Source organism: Numida meleagris, chromosome 1 (genome assembly GCF_002078875.1).
Source record: "Numida meleagris isolate 19003 breed g44 Domestic line chromosome 1, NumMel1.0, whole genome shotgun sequence".
Classification (NCBI taxonomy): Eukaryota; Metazoa; Chordata; class Aves; order Galliformes; family Numididae; genus Numida; species Numida meleagris.
The window spans coordinates 62,767,219-62,785,609 of record NC_034409.1 but is presented as its reverse complement, the minus strand read 5'-3'; the positions used below and the strand labels follow the sequence as shown (position 1 = coordinate 62,785,609).

The 18,391-nt window shown below is 39.1% G+C and overlaps 1 protein-coding gene across 16 annotated transcripts in view; it reads left to right on the top strand.

Annotated features, from left to right (window-relative positions):
* The window catches only part of MICAL3 (microtubule associated monooxygenase, calponin and LIM domain containing 3), a 154,423-nt gene that overhangs the window by 61,425 nt on the left and 74,607 nt on the right, over positions 1-18,391 (top strand). For 11 of the 16 annotated variants that reach the window (XM_021390170.1, XM_021390212.1, XM_021390159.1 and 8 more), the window contains exons 15-18: positions 350-412; positions 1,144-1,317; positions 2,428-2,520; positions 17,768-17,954. In XM_021390170.1, the coding sequence (XP_021245845.1) occupies positions 350-412; positions 1,144-1,317; positions 2,428-2,520; positions 17,768-17,954 (517 nt within the window). Of the gene's footprint in view, positions 1-349; positions 413-1,143; positions 1,318-2,427; positions 2,521-7,738; positions 7,835-9,988; positions 10,046-11,842; positions 11,948-14,457; positions 14,566-16,993; positions 17,102-17,767; positions 17,955-18,391 lie in introns of all 16 variants that reach the window. The other 5 variants (XM_021390217.1, XM_021390237.1, XM_021390260.1 and 2 more) reach the window with 3 other exon arrangements.

Below are 18,391 nucleotides of genomic sequence, written 5' to 3'. Positions count from 1 at the left end.
ACATGACCTTTATAACTGCAGAATTACGTTAGTAATATGCATTCTCAGTTTGTGATATACTTCAGTCTTAAAATCCTAGCTTTTTGGAAGAGTTTGGGGATATACTTCAGTCAGGTAGACTTTCCAATATGAATGCTAGAAATCCCTAAGGACAATAAAGGGAAAAACAAACAAACAAAATCAAACAAACAGCAGCAACAACAACAAACCCTTTCCTTAAACAGATGGAGAATGACCTTAGAGAATTAGTTGTGTTGCAAGGCTTAAGTGCACTGATGACATTTATCTCAGGCCAGAAATATATGAGAGTCTTTATCATTGTTTTCATTCCTCCTCCCTCTGTTTTCAGGACAAAAAAGAAAAGGAATTGGACGGTGCAGGAAAGAGGAGGAAAACCAGCCAATCTGAGGATGTAAGTATTACTATGAGAAAGATGTAAAGGAGAAAAGTATATATGGTACATTCTTTATTCTCACTTCAATCCTTTTATTTTCCATATCCAGGCAGGCCTTATTTTAGAATTTATAAATTAAAATTCTTCTTCAAAGCTTATGCCGTGTTGTATTTGTAGAGAAAATATTTTATTGATGCTTATGAGGGAAGAGTACACTAGAAATGAAATACTGCATTTCCTTCATATTCTATTTTTACTGCTCTTTACTTTGATTTGATGAATGCACCAAGAATAAAACTTCATTTAGTAAAATCATTCAGTAGTCGGACATTTCATTCGTATTTGATCTGTAATCTCAGTTAGTGCAAAATGCATACATATCCAGTATGCTCCACAAGGTAGTCCTTCAGTTCAAGTGCTTATAGTCAAACAGGTACAAGTGAACTAAAATTTAGTAGTTGGAATTGTCAGTGAAGCTGTGAAGATATCCATTTGCTTTACATCAGCAGATTTATGAGGGTGTTTCAACTGTGGTCTCTTTGGTAGGTAAGTGTATCAAGTAAGGTTGGAAAAATGAGGAAAGTTTATCCAAGCTTTTGATGGCATACCAAAGAAAACTAAAATGCGAGCTTTTAAATGCAAAGTATTAGATCTGTTTTGTACAGTGTAGAAACCTAGTACAGCAAAGAGGAAGAGTGGAAAAGGTGATTCGGATGTATTTGTTCAATGTTGATCTCACTGATTGATAGGAGGACATTCCTCGAAGCTACAGAGAAGAAAGACCTACACTGGTGAGCGCCCTGACAGAGAGGAGAATTGATGCTGCCATTGGGAATCAGAACAAAGTCAAGTCCATGGCAACCCAGCTACTGGCCAAGTTTGAGGAGAATGCACCAGTACAGTCCTCAACATTACGAAGACAGGTAGGAGATGGTCAATAAATCCTAGTATTTTGGAATCATGACAGAAAATTGTGAGTAATAACATGCATTCCTCAAGACTGGATGCTAGCGGTGCTCTTCTACTTCAAAGGCTCTGCTAGGGAGGAGTGAAGGTTACTCAAAAGAGAAAGAAATTAAATTTAGGAGTATGAGATGATGAACTTCCTAATGAAAGTCCACTTTCCTGTTACTGCCAGTATTATGTTACATAATCTCTTTCAAAAATACCTGACCACGAATTAAGTTTCTTTTATAATTACTATTGCTGTTGGAAAAGCTGTCCAGGAAAATCCCATTTCTAACCTTTAATAATTCTAATTTAGTTTCTAATTTGAAGATTTTCATTATCAGGTTATATGTTTATTCTTGTGGGCTGTGATTAAGTTTTCTATCTGCACATAAGCATAGCAGATAAATAGCTGGGAGGTTCTTTACAATCAGAATGTTTATATCAATTCAAATAAGGCTTCCTGGTGACTGCTGGTTATTCAGTACAGTATCTGAACTACTGCAACTGCAGGGTAGTCATATCTGAAGTTATGTTGAGTCAGTTCAAGGTACTGCTAGCGGTGCAGTGTCAGCAGTATGAGGCCCAGTATGGTTTAAGTGCCTGAGTTGCTCTAAAGCTTACTCTGTCTTCATAGCTCATGTCAAACTCTGCTGCCCTGGCCAGATTGTGAATGGAACCTTATCTAGCTACTTTAAGCTGAATTTAGGTGTACGTATGCTACATTGCACACCAGTGTTAGTAGCATAGCATAATCTCAGAATGGTGACTTATATCCTACCGTTTATCAAAAAAATGTTTCCTTGGCCACTGCTTATTGTCTAGAATAACCAGGCTGAATTGAAGAAATAATGAAAATAAAGGGAAGGTCCAAAAAATGTGCATTTCCCCCCCCTTTTTTTTTTGTCTTTTCCCTTTTCATATATGACTTGCTAAATGAATTCTCCCCTACCCTCTGTTTTTTTTTTCTTAAATGTTTGTATGTCTGATTGTGTCTCCCATTTCTTTGGCTTTCCTTAAATTTCTTCTGCTATTATATCATTCCTCCTTGCTCCCAACCCACTTGCCCTGCAACCTGCATGCAGCAGCCTGTCCTGCCTTATCAAGAACGTGTTCACAATCAACCATCCAGCAGACGAGAGCAGGGCCGTCTAGCTCCTATACCCCAGTGGAAACAGGTAAAGAAACTGATTATGAGTATGATCTGTTGCCTGCACCCAACACCAGCTCTCACTCTCCTGTTTTTTAAACCAATCGTTTTCCAGCAAAACCGGTCCTTTCAATGTGAGTCTCTTATTTTTAACAATTTAATTTGTAATGAATAAAATCAAAGCCTGCCTCTTATGCTAGTTTCAGCTCTCTAGGGCTTCAGTGGTTGCTTCATCGGAAACCTTGCCTGCAGATGCAATGTTGTATCATCTGGGGTATTTCTCGATTATTCATGTGGAAAAGAATAGAGAGTATGTTGGCAATTACTGCAGCCAGCGAGGTTAAAAGTGTTGTGGAAGCTGTAATATTGAAGCTCTTCATAAGTATAAAAAGCAAAATTGGTTATCAGTTTTTCTATTCACATGAAATCTTACATATTCTGCAGTTAGAAGAGACTTTTCAGTTACTGTAGTTTCCCTTTCTTTGTGACCCAGCTTGCCACATTATCACCTTCATTGCATTGCAGATTCCTGTAGTACTGTAGACTAAGTATATTTTAGATTTTCTGCCATGCAGAGTGACAGAACAGGGATCAACAGAAGAAAAATCATTAGGTATCATATTTTATTTTCTCTCCAGTGTGTTTTGACTCATTATCATTACTCGTGTTTTTTTTTCAGCAGCGCACTTTCAAAAGCAAGACTTGTGACAGTCAGTCTTTTCAGGCAAACGGGATACTTATCTTACTGCTTCCTCTACTTCCACTTCTTCCCTGTGCAAATCACACTCTCTTGTTTCTGAGAGTGCTGAGATATATTTTTCTGGCAGTCATAATGTAGAGAAGCATCTGTTTCTTTCTGGTTGCAGTTTAATCAGTGCGTACTTTGGAGTCAAGAGGAAGAAAATCACAGTACTTTGGAAGTTGACTTTTCTGCATGTTTATGGATTCATGGTGTACTTTATGCTTAAGGTATTCAACGCAAGTAGTGCTTCATGTCATGACCAGTGCCATCATCTAGAAGATTTCTTTCCAAAGAAGAAAACTCAAAGCAGGGGAATTGTTGTCATTAAGACTGTCTTAAAAATGTCGACATTACGCTTAGTTTTCCTGACTTGTTTATTCTTCTACCTTCTCTTCAAAATTTTCTTTATAAGCTAATGAGTACTTTCAAGTGGATACTCATCATCCATGATGAAGACAGATTTCAGATTTTAGGAGTACTTCTCCGTATAGGGGAGAAATGATGCGGAAGAATTGTAGACAGCTGTACAATACCAGTGCAGTTGATGAGCACTGCTTGTGGTGCCCTCTACCTTACAGTAAAAGGAAAATTGCATTGCACTGGTTGTCTTTCTCAGTTCAGACGAATTAAGATTTGTGGTTTTGACCTTGGAGAAGATCCCATCCCTGCAGCCTTGAGAGTTATATTTGAACTTACTGCTGAAACTGTATGAAGGCTTTGTAATCTAGCCTTTACAGTGAAACACAGAAGTTCTTATTGTCTTCCTTTTGTAATTTTTGTTTCCCATTTTTATTATGAGGATTTTCTTCTCGAAACCAGTTTATTCTTGTTTTTGTTCTTGTTTGGAACCACACAATTTATTGAAAAGGAGAGAAAAAAGTCCTCTAGTCTCCCTCAACAATTGATAGCCATCTCCATATACGTGGCAGTGTAGGGCAAATTCTTGAAAAAACTTCATTTAATAATTGTACATTCGAAGTACTTAGTTTTTTTTTATTTAACATGACACTGATAGCTGTTTTTGGGTACTTTTCCACTCACCATTGCTCCTTGATGAGCTTAATCTTACCTTGATGAGCTTTTACTATGTCAACAGAAGATGGTTGGTTCTTGGGTGCAAATTTCATGCTTTTCGTCTGACAATGAAATGGAGAAGAGTAAAAGTGGATCTCCAAGGTGTACAGTCTTCAGAATTAGGATCAAAGAAGCAGTTCATAATGTCCCTCTTCCAGAGGTTCCTTAGGAATTTTGGGGAAATGAAGAGCATGACTTGTCTCCATCCAAAAGCCTTTGGAAGTATATAGAACTATTTATTCTGGACTGATGGGAGATCAGGAGAGGCTAGAAGCCATCCAGTGAACCAAGCAGCCAGCTTTGCCAAGCTGGGACAGAAATCCATCCTGCGGGAAGTTGTTGTTGAAGCAGTGCTTCAGCTGACTGCTAATTCTAGTTGCTTAGGCATGTGGAATCTGATAGCTGTGAGACTGCCTTACTACAGTACTAAAACAGCCTTCTGCAGCGACATTAGGCACTAGCTACAAAGCTATTCCCTGGGCCACAGATCACCAGCAGTGGAATTGGTGCTGGATACCTGTTTGTGTTGTGGAGATGCTGTGAAGGAGTGGTATGGCTCCTGACAAGTTCTTCAGGGAGCATTTGTGTTGGCTGTAAAGGGCTGATTTAGGAAGAGCTGCTCATGGAGGTATGGGAAGGGGTTCTCTTGTTTGGCACAGGTATCAAGAGTTCAGAAGCAGAATCTTCCTTCAGTGATTCCGCACAAGGAATACCACATAGTGGAAGCATTCTACTGAGGAGTCTTTTGAAGAGGAGCAAAGCAGTTACTAAGGGGACAAAGTGGTGACCTGCTTTTGAGGGAAATAGCTAGTTGCCTAATGTTCTTGCCCACAGGCAGGGTGAAGTGTAGATCCTCAGGGGTTCTTAGGAGAAGGGCAGTTTCCTATGGTGTGATTGATAGGTTTGGTCCTGCATCTTGGAAGCTGCGTGGAAGAGGAAACTACTGCAAAAGCAGCAAGAGTGATTGCAGGGGGAAAATGGGATAGTTGCAAAGGAGGAGGTGGTCCAGGTTGGAGCACCAGTTTTGATGGAAAATTTGCATGTGCCTTGGGCTATGGTCTGCCACTGTCTGGCAGATGAATTTCCTTAGCTGTCCTGGCTTGTCAGTTTAAGTCTAAGATCTTGCTTTGCTCTAGAATTAAAATGAAAGAGTTACCAGACCAGCAGTGCAAACAGATCATAATTTAGAGTGTCTCTGTGTGTGTTGTAGAGGTAGGGTAGGGATGGCTTGATACAACAAATTTGCAAGAAAGAGTAAAGTCCTGTCAGAATCTATTCTGAAACAATTTTTACTTTCATCTCAAGACTTTCTTGCTATCTCTCTTCCAAAGACATAACCTTGAAACATTAGAAACCTCTTCAGTCTGCTTCTGTGCATTCAGTGTGGCCTGTGTTTTCCTCATGAATTGAACTGCAGTATTTTCTTTGTTGAACAACACATTGAGAATGTTAATCTGTATTGTCAAAACTAGTTCATGCTATTAGGAGCACCTCAGCAGCAGCTAGTAATGCATTAAGATAATGTTTGTGTAAATGCACAGTACAAATATGTGGAAGTTTTTATATGATTATAGTATCCCTTAAAAAATTTGGATTGCGTTTTATGGTACGGTGGTTAATCTCAAATTAACTCTTAGCTGTGCAAAAACATCTTCCATATTGTGTACTATTGCTTTCTGGTTTTGGGCAGTCATGCTTTTTTGAGCGTCTCATCTGGGATCATGAAGCCATATACTCTGTCTATCCAGAAGAATATATGACTGTTTGGGTATGGAATGGGAGATCAGCCCTTTAAACTGAACTTTGTCCTGGTTTTCCAGACTCTCAGCTTATGGTTTTCAGCAGTCTTCTGCCACAGTTTCAGAGATCTCACAACAAGAAGTGTGTAATACAGAAGCTGGAATCACTGATGTGTACAAAGATGCATGTAAGACAGAAATCACATGCTGTATAATGCAGGTCTCTTCTGTCTCTGGAGGTCTGATGCTTGTTCTTTCGAGGAGGTTCCCTGCAATGTGATATAAGTGCAGCAGTAAAAACGCTTCTCAGTAGCTCTGTTACAACTGTGATCTTTAAAGACATGTAGTGAATGAAATGGCCACAGTCAGTTGGAGCTGAAATCTCAGCAGAAGAGATCTTATATTACCAGTACTGTTTTTCCTAATTAATTTCTCATTTGAATATGTTGATATGTTTTTCTTTCCTCATTCCTGTAGCCATCTTTGTCTTTGCATGCTCAGAAATGGATCCTACATCCTATACAATGCCATATATTATGATCTGCCGTGGAAAATTATACAAGCATGTGAATATACTGAAATTTGAAATGCAAACTAGGCTGTTTTAGATGACAGTCCATAAACAGCTGTAGTGGTTGAAAATGTTAGCACCCTTTCTGCTTGAGACTAGTGCTTTCACGGCTGAGCGTATAAATGTTCCTCATCCACTTCATTGCAAAGACATGTGGCTTAGTTTAAGCTGCTTGTAGCATCTGTTTGAATTAAAATTGACTTTTTTTGCTGAAGGGGAAGAGAACACCCAAAAGATGTTAGTGCCAGCGCAGCTGTCAGGACCATAGTGAACATGTATATATCTTTAAATAGAATGCTGTTTCTTTAGAGGCTATCTAACACTGGTTCCAGGTACACAAGCTTTTTTTTTTTTTTTTTTTTTTGCAGTGCAACATTTACCAGATATGCTCTGGTAAAAAGCAAAGGAAACAATAGGCAGAATATACATTACAAGACTATCTGTAACAATGACATAAAGAACTAGGAAGGCATGTTCTTTTTGGTGTATAAAAATGAGGACATACCTGCATTGTGCAGTCTTCAGATTACTAGATATCTACATATTGCCTTTAAAGCAGCTGTATTTCTGTTCCAGTAGAATGGCAAAGTGCAATTTAATTTGCCTGAAATGGTTTAATATCTGTAAGGCAGAGAAGATGGATTTGAAGCTGAGAACAGAGCACTGTGACTTGTATTGCTAATGAACTGCCAGCAAGAGTAATTAGGTCAACACAGTGGTTATTCTTAAACACTGCAGAGCACAACAATAAGTAGTTTTTCGTGAAGCAAAAAGAGCAGTCCAATTCCACTGCTGAGAGTTCCAAGTTGTACATTTGTCTGAGCACAAGTCCTTGAGTCAGAAACAGTTGATTTAGTTGGTTATTGCTGTAATTACATGCTTATTGGCTGTCTGTAGAAGATTCTGTCAAATAAGACGTGATCATGTGAATATAGGAGAAAAAATTACCTCTTTCAGCTTTGGTAAAATGTGGCTTTAGATCGCTGGTGGTGAGCAGAAGATTGCAGTCTCTCTGCTTACGCATTCTGGCCTGTCTTCCCAAGGTCAACGAATGGAAACGTTATCTTAGCTTTCCTACCATTATTACGATTTTTTATTTCTTTTTCTGTTTTAAAAAAAGATGAGGAGTAAGGAACGTTCTCGGACCTGCCCCAAAAAAGTGATCATGCTCTCTTCTTCCACTCCACCTTCCTCTCCACCGTATCCCAGGCTGCAGGTGATTTCCTCTGCATGCTCTGTCCCTCTCTCTTCATTACTGCTTGTACAAGTGACTAAATCAGTTACCAGATATCCTATTTACAAATACATTTCCAGTTTCTTTTTTTCGTATGTAGATGGAGCTTCATCAAACTCTTAGATTAGACACACAGGATAGTGTGTTATCTACAAAAAATACGGTTATGATGATTATCTGATGCACTGGAGATTCTGAGATTTCACTGTAGGGTAATTGGTAATCACAGCAGCCTTATTCAGTTTTGAGTAGAAGCAAAGTTGAAATGGAATAGAAGGGGTGTGCCTCTGTCTAAGCAATAGAACTTGATCCTGTATTACATATGGGTTGTTCACCCTCCAAAAACTCCTTTTTTCTATGCAGAACTACAGAAAAAACTACTTTTTGGAGTAGTTCAGAGATGGAAACCACAAGTTTTCTCCATCTCTGCATTTTGTTTATACAAGTGTGACTGAGAATTTCCTCTTTTATCCGTGAAACTCTTTGAAGTTTACTTGTATGAAGTGCTTTTTTGAACTGTTGTTGTGCCCTGCATGTGTCTGAATTGGTCCTTCTGTTTCCCCCACACCCAGCCTTTTGTCTCAACAAGACTTTGCGTTCTGTCCGTCTTAGTTCGCATTTTCCGTAAGCCTTGTTCTGCACACAGCATATACATCTGCTGCCAGATGTGTGTACACGTGTATTTGTTGTCTTTCTAGTTAAATATTACCTGAAATCTTTAAATGCCTGTTTGTTTGCTGTACACGGTCATCCTGCTTCTTTGAGTTGTATCTATTTTTGTTTCATCTTCCTACTGCAGTAATAAATTCCACTCCTTCATTAACCCTGAACTAATCTTTCGGTGATAAAAAGGCAGCTGCAGTTTCAGAGACATCCCATACATTCAATAGGAGTTACACAAGTAAATTTCCCCAGAGATACATAATGTTTCTTTTCCGAGCACCTGTTTGCTCATCAACTCCATAAATACATGTTACCTTTAAGGAGAATAGAGAAGGGTCATTCCTTTCTGCCCCCTATACATTCTCTGCCACCTCTTCTGTGTCAGATTGTGCACCCATGAGACAAACCAGGGATGCTTACTGAACTGATTTAAAACTGTCCTAACAAAAAAGTGATTAGTTTTCTGGCACGCTGTGGACAGCATGGTGCAAGGAAGGATTCAGGATGTACATCTGGGTAGAATGGGCAAAGTCTGTGGCTAAACTGAATTGACTTGAATGCGGAACTGTATTGCTAGATATTGTGACAGTCTTCCTCTTGTCAAAGTCTTTTGAAGATTTTAACAGGTAAGTTTTATGAGAAAACAACAGTTTTTCCCCAAGTTTGCAGATAGAGAAGTGAAGGCAATGGTGAAATTTGCTTTTCAACCTACAATACGACAATTATTTTCCATACAAAAAAAAGGGCTTTCAGTAACTGAGGACCCTTCAGCTCTCTGTCTTCCCCCCCTCTCTTCTCCAAGTGTTTTGTTTGTCCTGTCTTTCGCTTGCCTAGTTCAGTCATGAGAGCTTACTGCTGCTGGGTCTAGATATGCTTTCACTATTTTCTGTGTTGTGTCCCGTAGGAAACTTTTTTGCATGTCTCTTTGCTTTAAAAAAAAAAAAAAGTCAGCTTCCTCCTTTTAATTCTGAGGAATATTTATATCCTGTGCTACAGAGCTAATCCATTAGAGCCAATTGAGGGGTCTGCCTTTGAAGAGATTTTTTTTCCTTATTATTTTTCTGAAGTTGTCTTGGCCCAAGGCCTCATGACAAGTCAGGTGGATCTATGTCCTTGTTGCACTGATGTCTTTTAAAAACTCTCTCTGCACTTCTAATGGAGTCTTTCTGCCACCTCTTTTAAACTTTCTATTTACTTCCTTTGATCTAACATCACAGTATGAGTGTCTTATTATCTTTATTGCACTAATTGTAGTTAACCGACTTAATATGAATATATAGAGACTGTTTTTCTTAAGTCTTCCCTGTGGGATCCAAGTTATTATTGTCAGTTGTAGAATATTCTTCTCAATAAAATACTTACCTTTCATTATGACTTCTTTTCTGCTTGCGTTGTCAGCAAAGTAAGATGAAGTCTGTTTGACTAGGAAGTTGGTCTGTGATTGTTATTAAGCTCACAATTTGTTGCCTGCAGACATACAGGGAACCTGGTGCTGGATGTCCTGGGGAGCAGAGTCCCAGACAGGAAAGGGTAAACAGCATGAACAAATGGCATGGACGCTGATGACACAATGCTGAGTTGGATGTGTGCAATTCAGGGAGCAAATGTACCATGTAGTGAAACACACTTACCTACTGCTGCTGTTAACACGCTGCAACTGCAATTAGGAGTGACCATTTCTGTGTGATGCCCACATAAACGCATAACAAGCCTTCATCAACAGTTTGCTGTATGCTTTCATTTTGCCGTGGATTTGGCATTTAAACTCTTCCCATTCTTCTTCTTCTCATACACCTCTTTATTGAAGTATGCTATGGCTGTAGCAGAACAGGAAGAGTTATGTTTTGTGCTAATTCATGCGAACACTGTTGCATTGTGTTCGCTGCTTGCTTTCTGGATGGTTAAACAACTGGCATTCCATCCTGCCTCCTACAGGCCAAAGATGAGGCACTATGTAGTATGGAGACTTTGAAGCCTTCTTATTAATGAAAAGTTCAACGGGCTGTCTGAATGGTTCAGTATTATACAGAAGCATGGGAAAAGGAGAGATAGGCACTCAAAAGAGTGAGTTGATTTGAATTCTTATTGGCAAATTAATTGACATTCCAGTAAAGGCTTTTAATGAATGAAGTAATAAATGATAGCCAGCTATAAAACTGTTAGAACTTCAAAAATGTGTTCTACACAAAAGGCACTTGTGGGCCGAATGTTTTCTGACAGGCAGTGGAAAATGAATGAGCATGTGTCTGCAGTGACACAGAACCCACAGCTTTATAATAGGCCCTAGTGTAGTGAAAATGATCTAGTAGAGAGGAGTAGGTGGAACTGAAAGCAGCTGAAAATAGAGAGTATTATGCATTTGAATGGAAAAAGTGTTTCTCACTGATTGGGTGTGAACCCTATTTTCTGTTCTGCTTTGAAGAACAGTTAACAATTTGTAGCAGCACTCTGGCTTTCTTGACAGATTAAGCCTGAGGTTTCTTCACACACGTTTGTAGTTCCTGCTCCATTTACTTTTGAGCTCTACAAACAAATTTGCTAATGCTGTGTGGTGTTGCAAGTGATACTTCTGCCCTGTACAGCAGGCCCAAAGCCAGGTCTTTTTTCCGTGCTAGCAAGACTGATATGAAGGACCAGAATAGCAGAGGTGTGAAATATTGTGCCTAGAGCGTGTTGACATGGCAGTGCAGACAAGTGCAGAAGTAAAACTGAAACTTCTGTGGTAGTTCGATTTTGCTATGCTTTGCATCAACCAGCCAGTCTGGTTAACCATCCTCTCGTTGGTAAGTACAGCATTCTCTTTTTATATACAACCACCATCTTTAAGGAGACTAATTCGTTCTTTATGAAAGTTGAAATCCAGTCCCCTAAAAATGTACGTTTCTGTGCAGAAGATCTGATAAACACAAATATATGCTGATTTAGATGCGTAAAGGAAGTCCTTGACAAAAAAAAAAGAACTGTAATAGAATGAGTTGGTAAGTTCCTTTGTGCATGAGAAGCCACATCTCGATGTAGAGTGGTGGGGGTTCTTGGGATGGTAAGGGATGGTAATACCAGAGAGAGGCTCTGCGCTTGTTGCAGCAGTGGGAGAGCTGTGAATAATGTCTAATTCAGCTGTTCTTTCTCCTGGCCTGGAGGGTCAACATTTAGCACTTCATTAGAATAGTAACCCAGTACACAATAGAAATGAAAACAATCTTCAGAGGGGAGCTTCTTTCACGCTCTGCATGTGAATTTCATACCTTTTGTCTGGCGTTTTTGTGTCCTTTCCTTTTGGGACTTTTTTTTTTTTATTTACTTCCTCCCTCCTTCCTTACCTCACAGAGATCTCCTCGTTTATTTTCTGACGACCAAGTGCCTGAGAATGTTGAACAAAGGGCATGTCAGCTGGCTGCCCTCCTGGAGCCCAGGCCTGCAGCGAGGCATCAGGTGACTACAGCCCTGCTGTCTGTGTCCTGTACCAGTGGGCCAGTCTGGGTACTGCTGGCATCTGGGATCACGCAGGTAGAAGAGCTCACGGAAATGCAGGGACCATTGCTGCACACAGTCCTGTGGATAAAAAGGAAAGAACAAGTTTATTTTGTGTAGTATTTTTATCAGGCTTGACAGCTTTTAACAGTCTCCTTGATGAATGCTTCTGTTTCACAAAACAGTGCAATCAATAAGATAAAAAGAAGCCTCCAAGCTTCAGAGTGCATGCTGAAAACCAGCTGGACTCCAGATCAAATAGTCACACAGTGCTCGTTTACCAGTCAGTTGCTCCCCAGTTTTACTTGCTGCTGGAAGCAAGAACAGTTGCATTTTCCAATCATAACTCCTGGCTCTGAAGTACGACTTTTGTGCCCGTACTTCCTTTATTATTATTTCCAACAACAGAGTTGGCGGCTTGTGCCAATTTTCTTTGATTCAGCTGTACACTTTTGGTTTGTTTTTGTGCTTAGTTTTCTCTCCTGTTTGTCTTCTCTGGCATATGGGAGTGTGCCAGTTTGAGCTGTGGCTTCTTTTGTTTCTCATTCCTTGCCCCATTTCTGTTTTTGGTTATCTTCAATAGCCTTTGGCAAACTGGAGAGTACTTTCAGAAAACACTATCAACTGAAGTGATTTTTTTTTGCAGAATTTATGGTTTTGATTAAACTATCCAAAATTAAACTGTCTTCTTGAGCAGGAGTATAAACAGTCCTATAACTTTTGCTGGTGGACGTAACTTTTCCAAGCCATCTCAAAAGGAAATATATAACAAATAGGTCACTTTTAACGGCTGTTCTTTGGGGATACAGTCTTTGCTGATTTGCTGATTAAAATCAGTGAAGCTGTTCTCCAGGAAGGAAGAGTGAACCTTTGGCTGTATTTGAGATAGGATGTTGCAGGCATAGAAGAAACCATGAAAGTGTGGGTAAGGAGACTCCTTGAAACCTACCAGCATCTATTTGTTAATGGGTGACACAACACAGGATCTCAGATGTGATCCAAGGATAGAATGCTCATATGTGTTTCATCACTCTATAGAAATAATGATACAGAAGTTAAAGTCTGGATCCAAACATCTACTTCCTACCTTCTTCTTGCTTTCTAGCTCTTCCAGGCTCTTTTTAAGGGTGGAAAAGATTAACAGTATTGCACTGCAGAGAAAAAAAATCCTAATTCTCTATAGTGTAGAATTAAGGAGGAGAGAAAATATAGTGAAGATGAAGAACACAAAGTAGAGGAAAGGATAAAGAGGGTAAGGCAGAGACAAAGAAGGAAACAGATGTTGGAACACTGCAGAGAATGACATTACAATGTGGGATTTAGGGAAAGAAATCAAGAAAAAATAGAGTAATAAGAGAAAGCTTAGGGAAGTAAGAAATTTTCAGAAAAGCAATTTGATTAAATATTGATGATCTTAAGTACAGAAAACCAGTGTTTAATATACAGTTATGCTTCTGAAAACCCAGCTATTTTGTATTGTGCAGTTAGTTTAATCTCAGAGCTAGCTTTTTCTAAATGGCTATAAATAACTATTTTTGTAGGTCGTTTCATGACATTTTTTTTGTCCTTTTTGTAATGCAAAACATAATTTTCTTTTAAAAGAAAGTCAAATATTTGAAATTTACATATTTTTTCTTCTTTTTTATTTTAAGGAATTTTAAGGAATGTACAGTTCCTACCAGTACTGTCTGATATGTCTAGCTACTGTTTTTTTTTGTTTTTTTTTTTCCCTATTTACATTAAGTATATTGGAAGGTGGGCATTAATTAGCCATAAAGGTAATGAGAAGAGTATGTTGGGAGCCCAAATCTTCTGTCCTCCTGTGAAGGACTGGTTTCAAAAGGATGCACATTCTCACTTTGAGATTTGCTGTTTGCCACTTGATTAGCAGAAATGGCAGATTGCATTATATTGTTTAATTCTTTTTACTGTGGTGTTTCAAATCTACTTACATTAAATTTTATGCTGGAAATCTGATGCTGCTTGTTGGCAATGGATACAAGTTAATTTCTCCCACCTCGAAGGAGATGAGGATCTTTTTTTTTTGTATTTATAGTTAAAATCTCGAAGAGGTCTCATGTGGCCTGAAATATAATCCCAGTGCCTTGAGCCAGTAATACGGAACAAGAGGAGATACAGGAGGAACAGAGGAAATTGATCTGGGATCTGTGCCAGTGGCTTAGTTGGTTGGGTTACAGGAGGCTGGACATCTGTGGAAGTAGGTAACTGCTTCCAAATGGCCCTCAATGACTTAAAACATAATAAAGGACAAATTAAGAATAACATACTCTGCCTCACTAGGGAGAAATTGAAGATGCACTGGACATTTTTTTCCAAGTTATCCTACAAGTGTCTTTAAGAATTATTTTTTTTTTATGGTGGGCAGAAGGGCCTGAATTTTTGTTTTTATTTTCACCTGGTTTTCCTTCATATCTGTGTATGATTGTTTTGATTCTTATTTTATTTTTTAGCCTGAGACTGAACCGTCTCGACGATTCTTTGTTGACCAGTGGGAGCTCTCCCTTAGCCTCCGTTCTTCTAATCGCCCTTCTTCACCTTCATCTGACTCTCTTCGACAGGTAGCATTGGCCTGAGCATTGCAAGGTGCACTCGGCTGTGTCACTTACCCACCCTGGTCCTACCAGCCAAGGACATACCACAAGAGATAGCTAGGCTTGCAACGCTTCACCTGCAAAATGCAACATCTGTGCATATTCATGCACAACGGAGAAACCAGAGGCAGCCTGTGGCATAGCTTGGTTGTCAACCATAAAGCAGTTTGAAACTAAATATATTTAATATTTGGTGCAAATGTAAAAGCTTCTGGTACACCTCGCTCTCAGATTGGGTTTTTTTGATCACTAATAGTTTAGCTTTGGAGTAAAGCTTTCTTGTTTTGCTTGCTGCTTTTGCTGAGATTCTGGGCCAAACTACAGAACGTGTTTGTGTGTATACACTTAATGGATAGTATGAAATGCAAAGTACTTCAGCTTTGTGAAAAATCTCTGGGAATTTCAGCTAGTTGTGGTTGGTTGTCACACAGAAAAACAGTGGGAATTTGATTTGACCTAAGCTGAAGTGGTTCTTTGCTAGCTATTGAAAATGTTTCAGAATGTTGCATATCTTGAAGACGTTTGCCCAAGGAAAGTTAGAGTGCTTCGTTAAAAATCCAGTATTAGATCAGTTGTCATGTATAGGAAAAGAAACAGAAACACAGAACCTGAAATCAAAATTTGAGCAATTACATTTCCCACACCAAATAGTCCCATATGTTTTGAGTTAAGATTAGTATAATCACTTTTCAGCCACAGAACTTTGTATGTGCTGATAGAAATTTAAAAGATCCCGAAGCACCTGCAGTTAAGGTTGGATGAAGGTTTCAAATCAGAACTGGTTCAGTGGGAATGCAGTTTCAGCTAAAAGAAAGTTTCTGTTGAAAGCGCCTGCTTCCCATGGAAAAGCTTGAAAATTCTGAAAGACAAATTGCGTTATTTATTGCATATATAAGTACTGCAAGTGCTCAACATTTTGGGCTGGACTTAGCAGACAAGCCTGTAAGAGGAGTGGGTATAAGTTCTTTATGGGCAGAAATAAACCTTCTTTATTGAGTGACATAATGCTTACGGAATTAGGACATCAATGATAGCAATTATAATCTCTGATGGCTGAACGTGCCATTTTCAGACCCTTTTTCCCCTGAAATACCCATCCTGTGATGGATTTCAGATTTTTGTGATGCTTCCTGCTTTTCTCATGTCTGAATATGTGAAGGTCTTAAACATTTCTAAAAGGCTAATAACGATACTCATGAAACACATACTGCGTTGTTAGTTATGGGAAATAACTAGTTCTAGTATGGTAATGGGAATTTCAAGAGAAGAGTTCAGTCTTTTCCTTCAAGATATTACTATCCTAGTGATTTTGCACTTGCCAGAAGGCAGTGTCGCTCTGCTCCCTCATTTCCTGAAGAGACTCCAGCTAGAAACATTCATAATACTTCTTAGTTTGGAAAAGGAAAATTGCTTGGCGTGCTCTTTGCTGCTCTGCTGAGTCAAATTCATGGTGTTTGCAGTGTGATTAAGCTAACACGGATGTAAGCACATAATTTTCTTAACCATGTAATTATTGATGATGGCTGAAATTATTTCCTGTGAAAATCACTTCCTCCACTCCTGCAGTGACTGAACATGGCTTGCAAACACTTATTTTAGACCATCTAGTGTAACTGCCAACATGCCTAGGTTTCTCAGAATACTGGAGGGTTTTTAGCTATCCACAGTTATTGCGTCAGTCACTACTACCCATGATGGAGAAGAGCCTAGCCATAAAGCCGTGTTCACTGTTGAACAAATACATGTTCCAGATGTTTGCAGGTATGGCTTTAAAGAGTTGGATGAGATTCTTCCCATCATTTTCCATATGAACTTCTATGTATTTTTAGCTCTGGAAAAAATGATAGTTTTGAATGACTGTGAGTTCCTGAGTTAAGGATTTCTTCCTTCTCCATGAATGCTCTTTAAATGAATTCTTTTCAGGTGCTAAGCATATAAATATACTGTTGCGATCAGCATGTTACATTAGACTCTATGACATGTCTTCTAAAATATCTTTGATTCTGATGCCAATTTTACCTGGAACCTAAAATCTTAGCCTATATTTGGTTTCATCTTTGAGAAGTGAATGTGTTCAGGTTTCCAGGTGCAAAGTACCCCGTAAGCAAGAACAAGCTTGGCTTTCTTCATCATCGTAGTATTTCTAGAGCACTTAGAGAATGCAAAATGCAAACCTTCTTTTTCATAGTTGCAGTTGATATTGGACTGTTCCAGAGATTACTGATGACACTAGCTTTGCTGTTACTACTTGTCACTCCGTATTGTCCACTGTCTTGGCATGGTTTCACCTCTGCACCTTTTCACCACCTAACCTATTATCATTTTAGTCATTTTTATAATTTTATTTCTTTTTCTTTTCTCACTTCCCTTTTGTTTTACTCCATCCATCTGGTAGAAGTATATAAAGATGTACACAGGCGGAGTGAGCTCATTGGCTGAGCAGATAGCCAATCAGCTTCAAAGGAAAGAGCAACCCAAAACCCTTCTAGACAAAAAGGAACTGGTAAGATGATGTGCAGAAGATGATGTGTGTTTGTGATTAGATGTACTGTAGCTCTGAAGTATTGTGAGTGTCCAGTTGTTAGTACAGCTGGTGGAATCCATAGTAGCTTTGTGAAAGACGTAACTTCCCTTTCTCCATCTGCCCTTGCTCTTCTCCTCATTTTCCTTGCAAAATCGCTGAATCTAATCTCAGCACCCAAGGATTAGCAATAACCCAGTTGACAAACTGCTGGTCATATTTGTGAAGATGCATTTGATCCGCTGGGCTACTCAACATTGTTTTTTACTGGAGGAGATACTTTTTTTGGTCTAAGAATTGCAGTTTGAAGGGTCTCTAATGGTTTTGCCTTTCCATCATATGCTTCCCTCAGTCATTTGTTTCAAGGTCATCGTTAATAGTGTTTGTGTCCACTTTTTCGTCCAGAGCCTAATTTACTCCTCACATACATAGGCATGACATCCTAAGACCTTCTTCACTGGACTTCAAGGTTAGTTTTTGGTTTCCTGGCTAAAACTGTGAATTGTGTCACAGCACTGCAGCATCCATGTGCCAAAGAACAGCGGCATCCAGATGCTCCTGTATCTGCAAAGATGAAGAGAAAATATGACCATGCACTCTTGGTGAAAACGGACACACACAAATTTAGTCTTGCCTATTTCTGTCTAGGGCTCGCTCAAAAAGGAGTTTCCCCAGAACCTGGGAGGCAGTGATGTCTGTTACTTCTGCCGCAAGCGAGTCTATGTGATGGAAAGGCTGAGTGCTGAAGGCAAGTTCTTCCACCGCAGTTGCTTCAAGTGTGAATACTGTGCCACCACTCTGCGGTTGTCATCTTACGCCTATGATATTGAAGATGGTAAGAGAAATTGCCTTTTTGTTACATGTTTTTTTGTTGTATTCTCTTAACTGTCCTGGAAGTTTGTCCAGTGATTTCACAGCTCACTCTTTGCTTCCAAATTATTTGGTGAGTTAAGAGACAGAGTAACTTCAATTCCAGAGGTATCCTCTTGAACTGTTGAAGCTCTGTGGATTTCCTGTGGCCAGGTAATGCTGAGAGCTGTGAGGAGTTAAGATAAGAATAGCTGCTGGAACAGAAAGAAATAAATAATAGTTGAAAGCTTTAAAATGGTTTGGCAGCTGGCTTTTAAGGCTACATCATTTACTCTTCCTTCAGTACCATTTGCATGAGGAAACACATTTTAGTTTTAAATGAGTTCAGTTTTTAATTTAGTTTGTTTTTTATTTAAGAGAACTTAACATGTTGGAAGCAGACATAATCAGCTTTTACTTTTT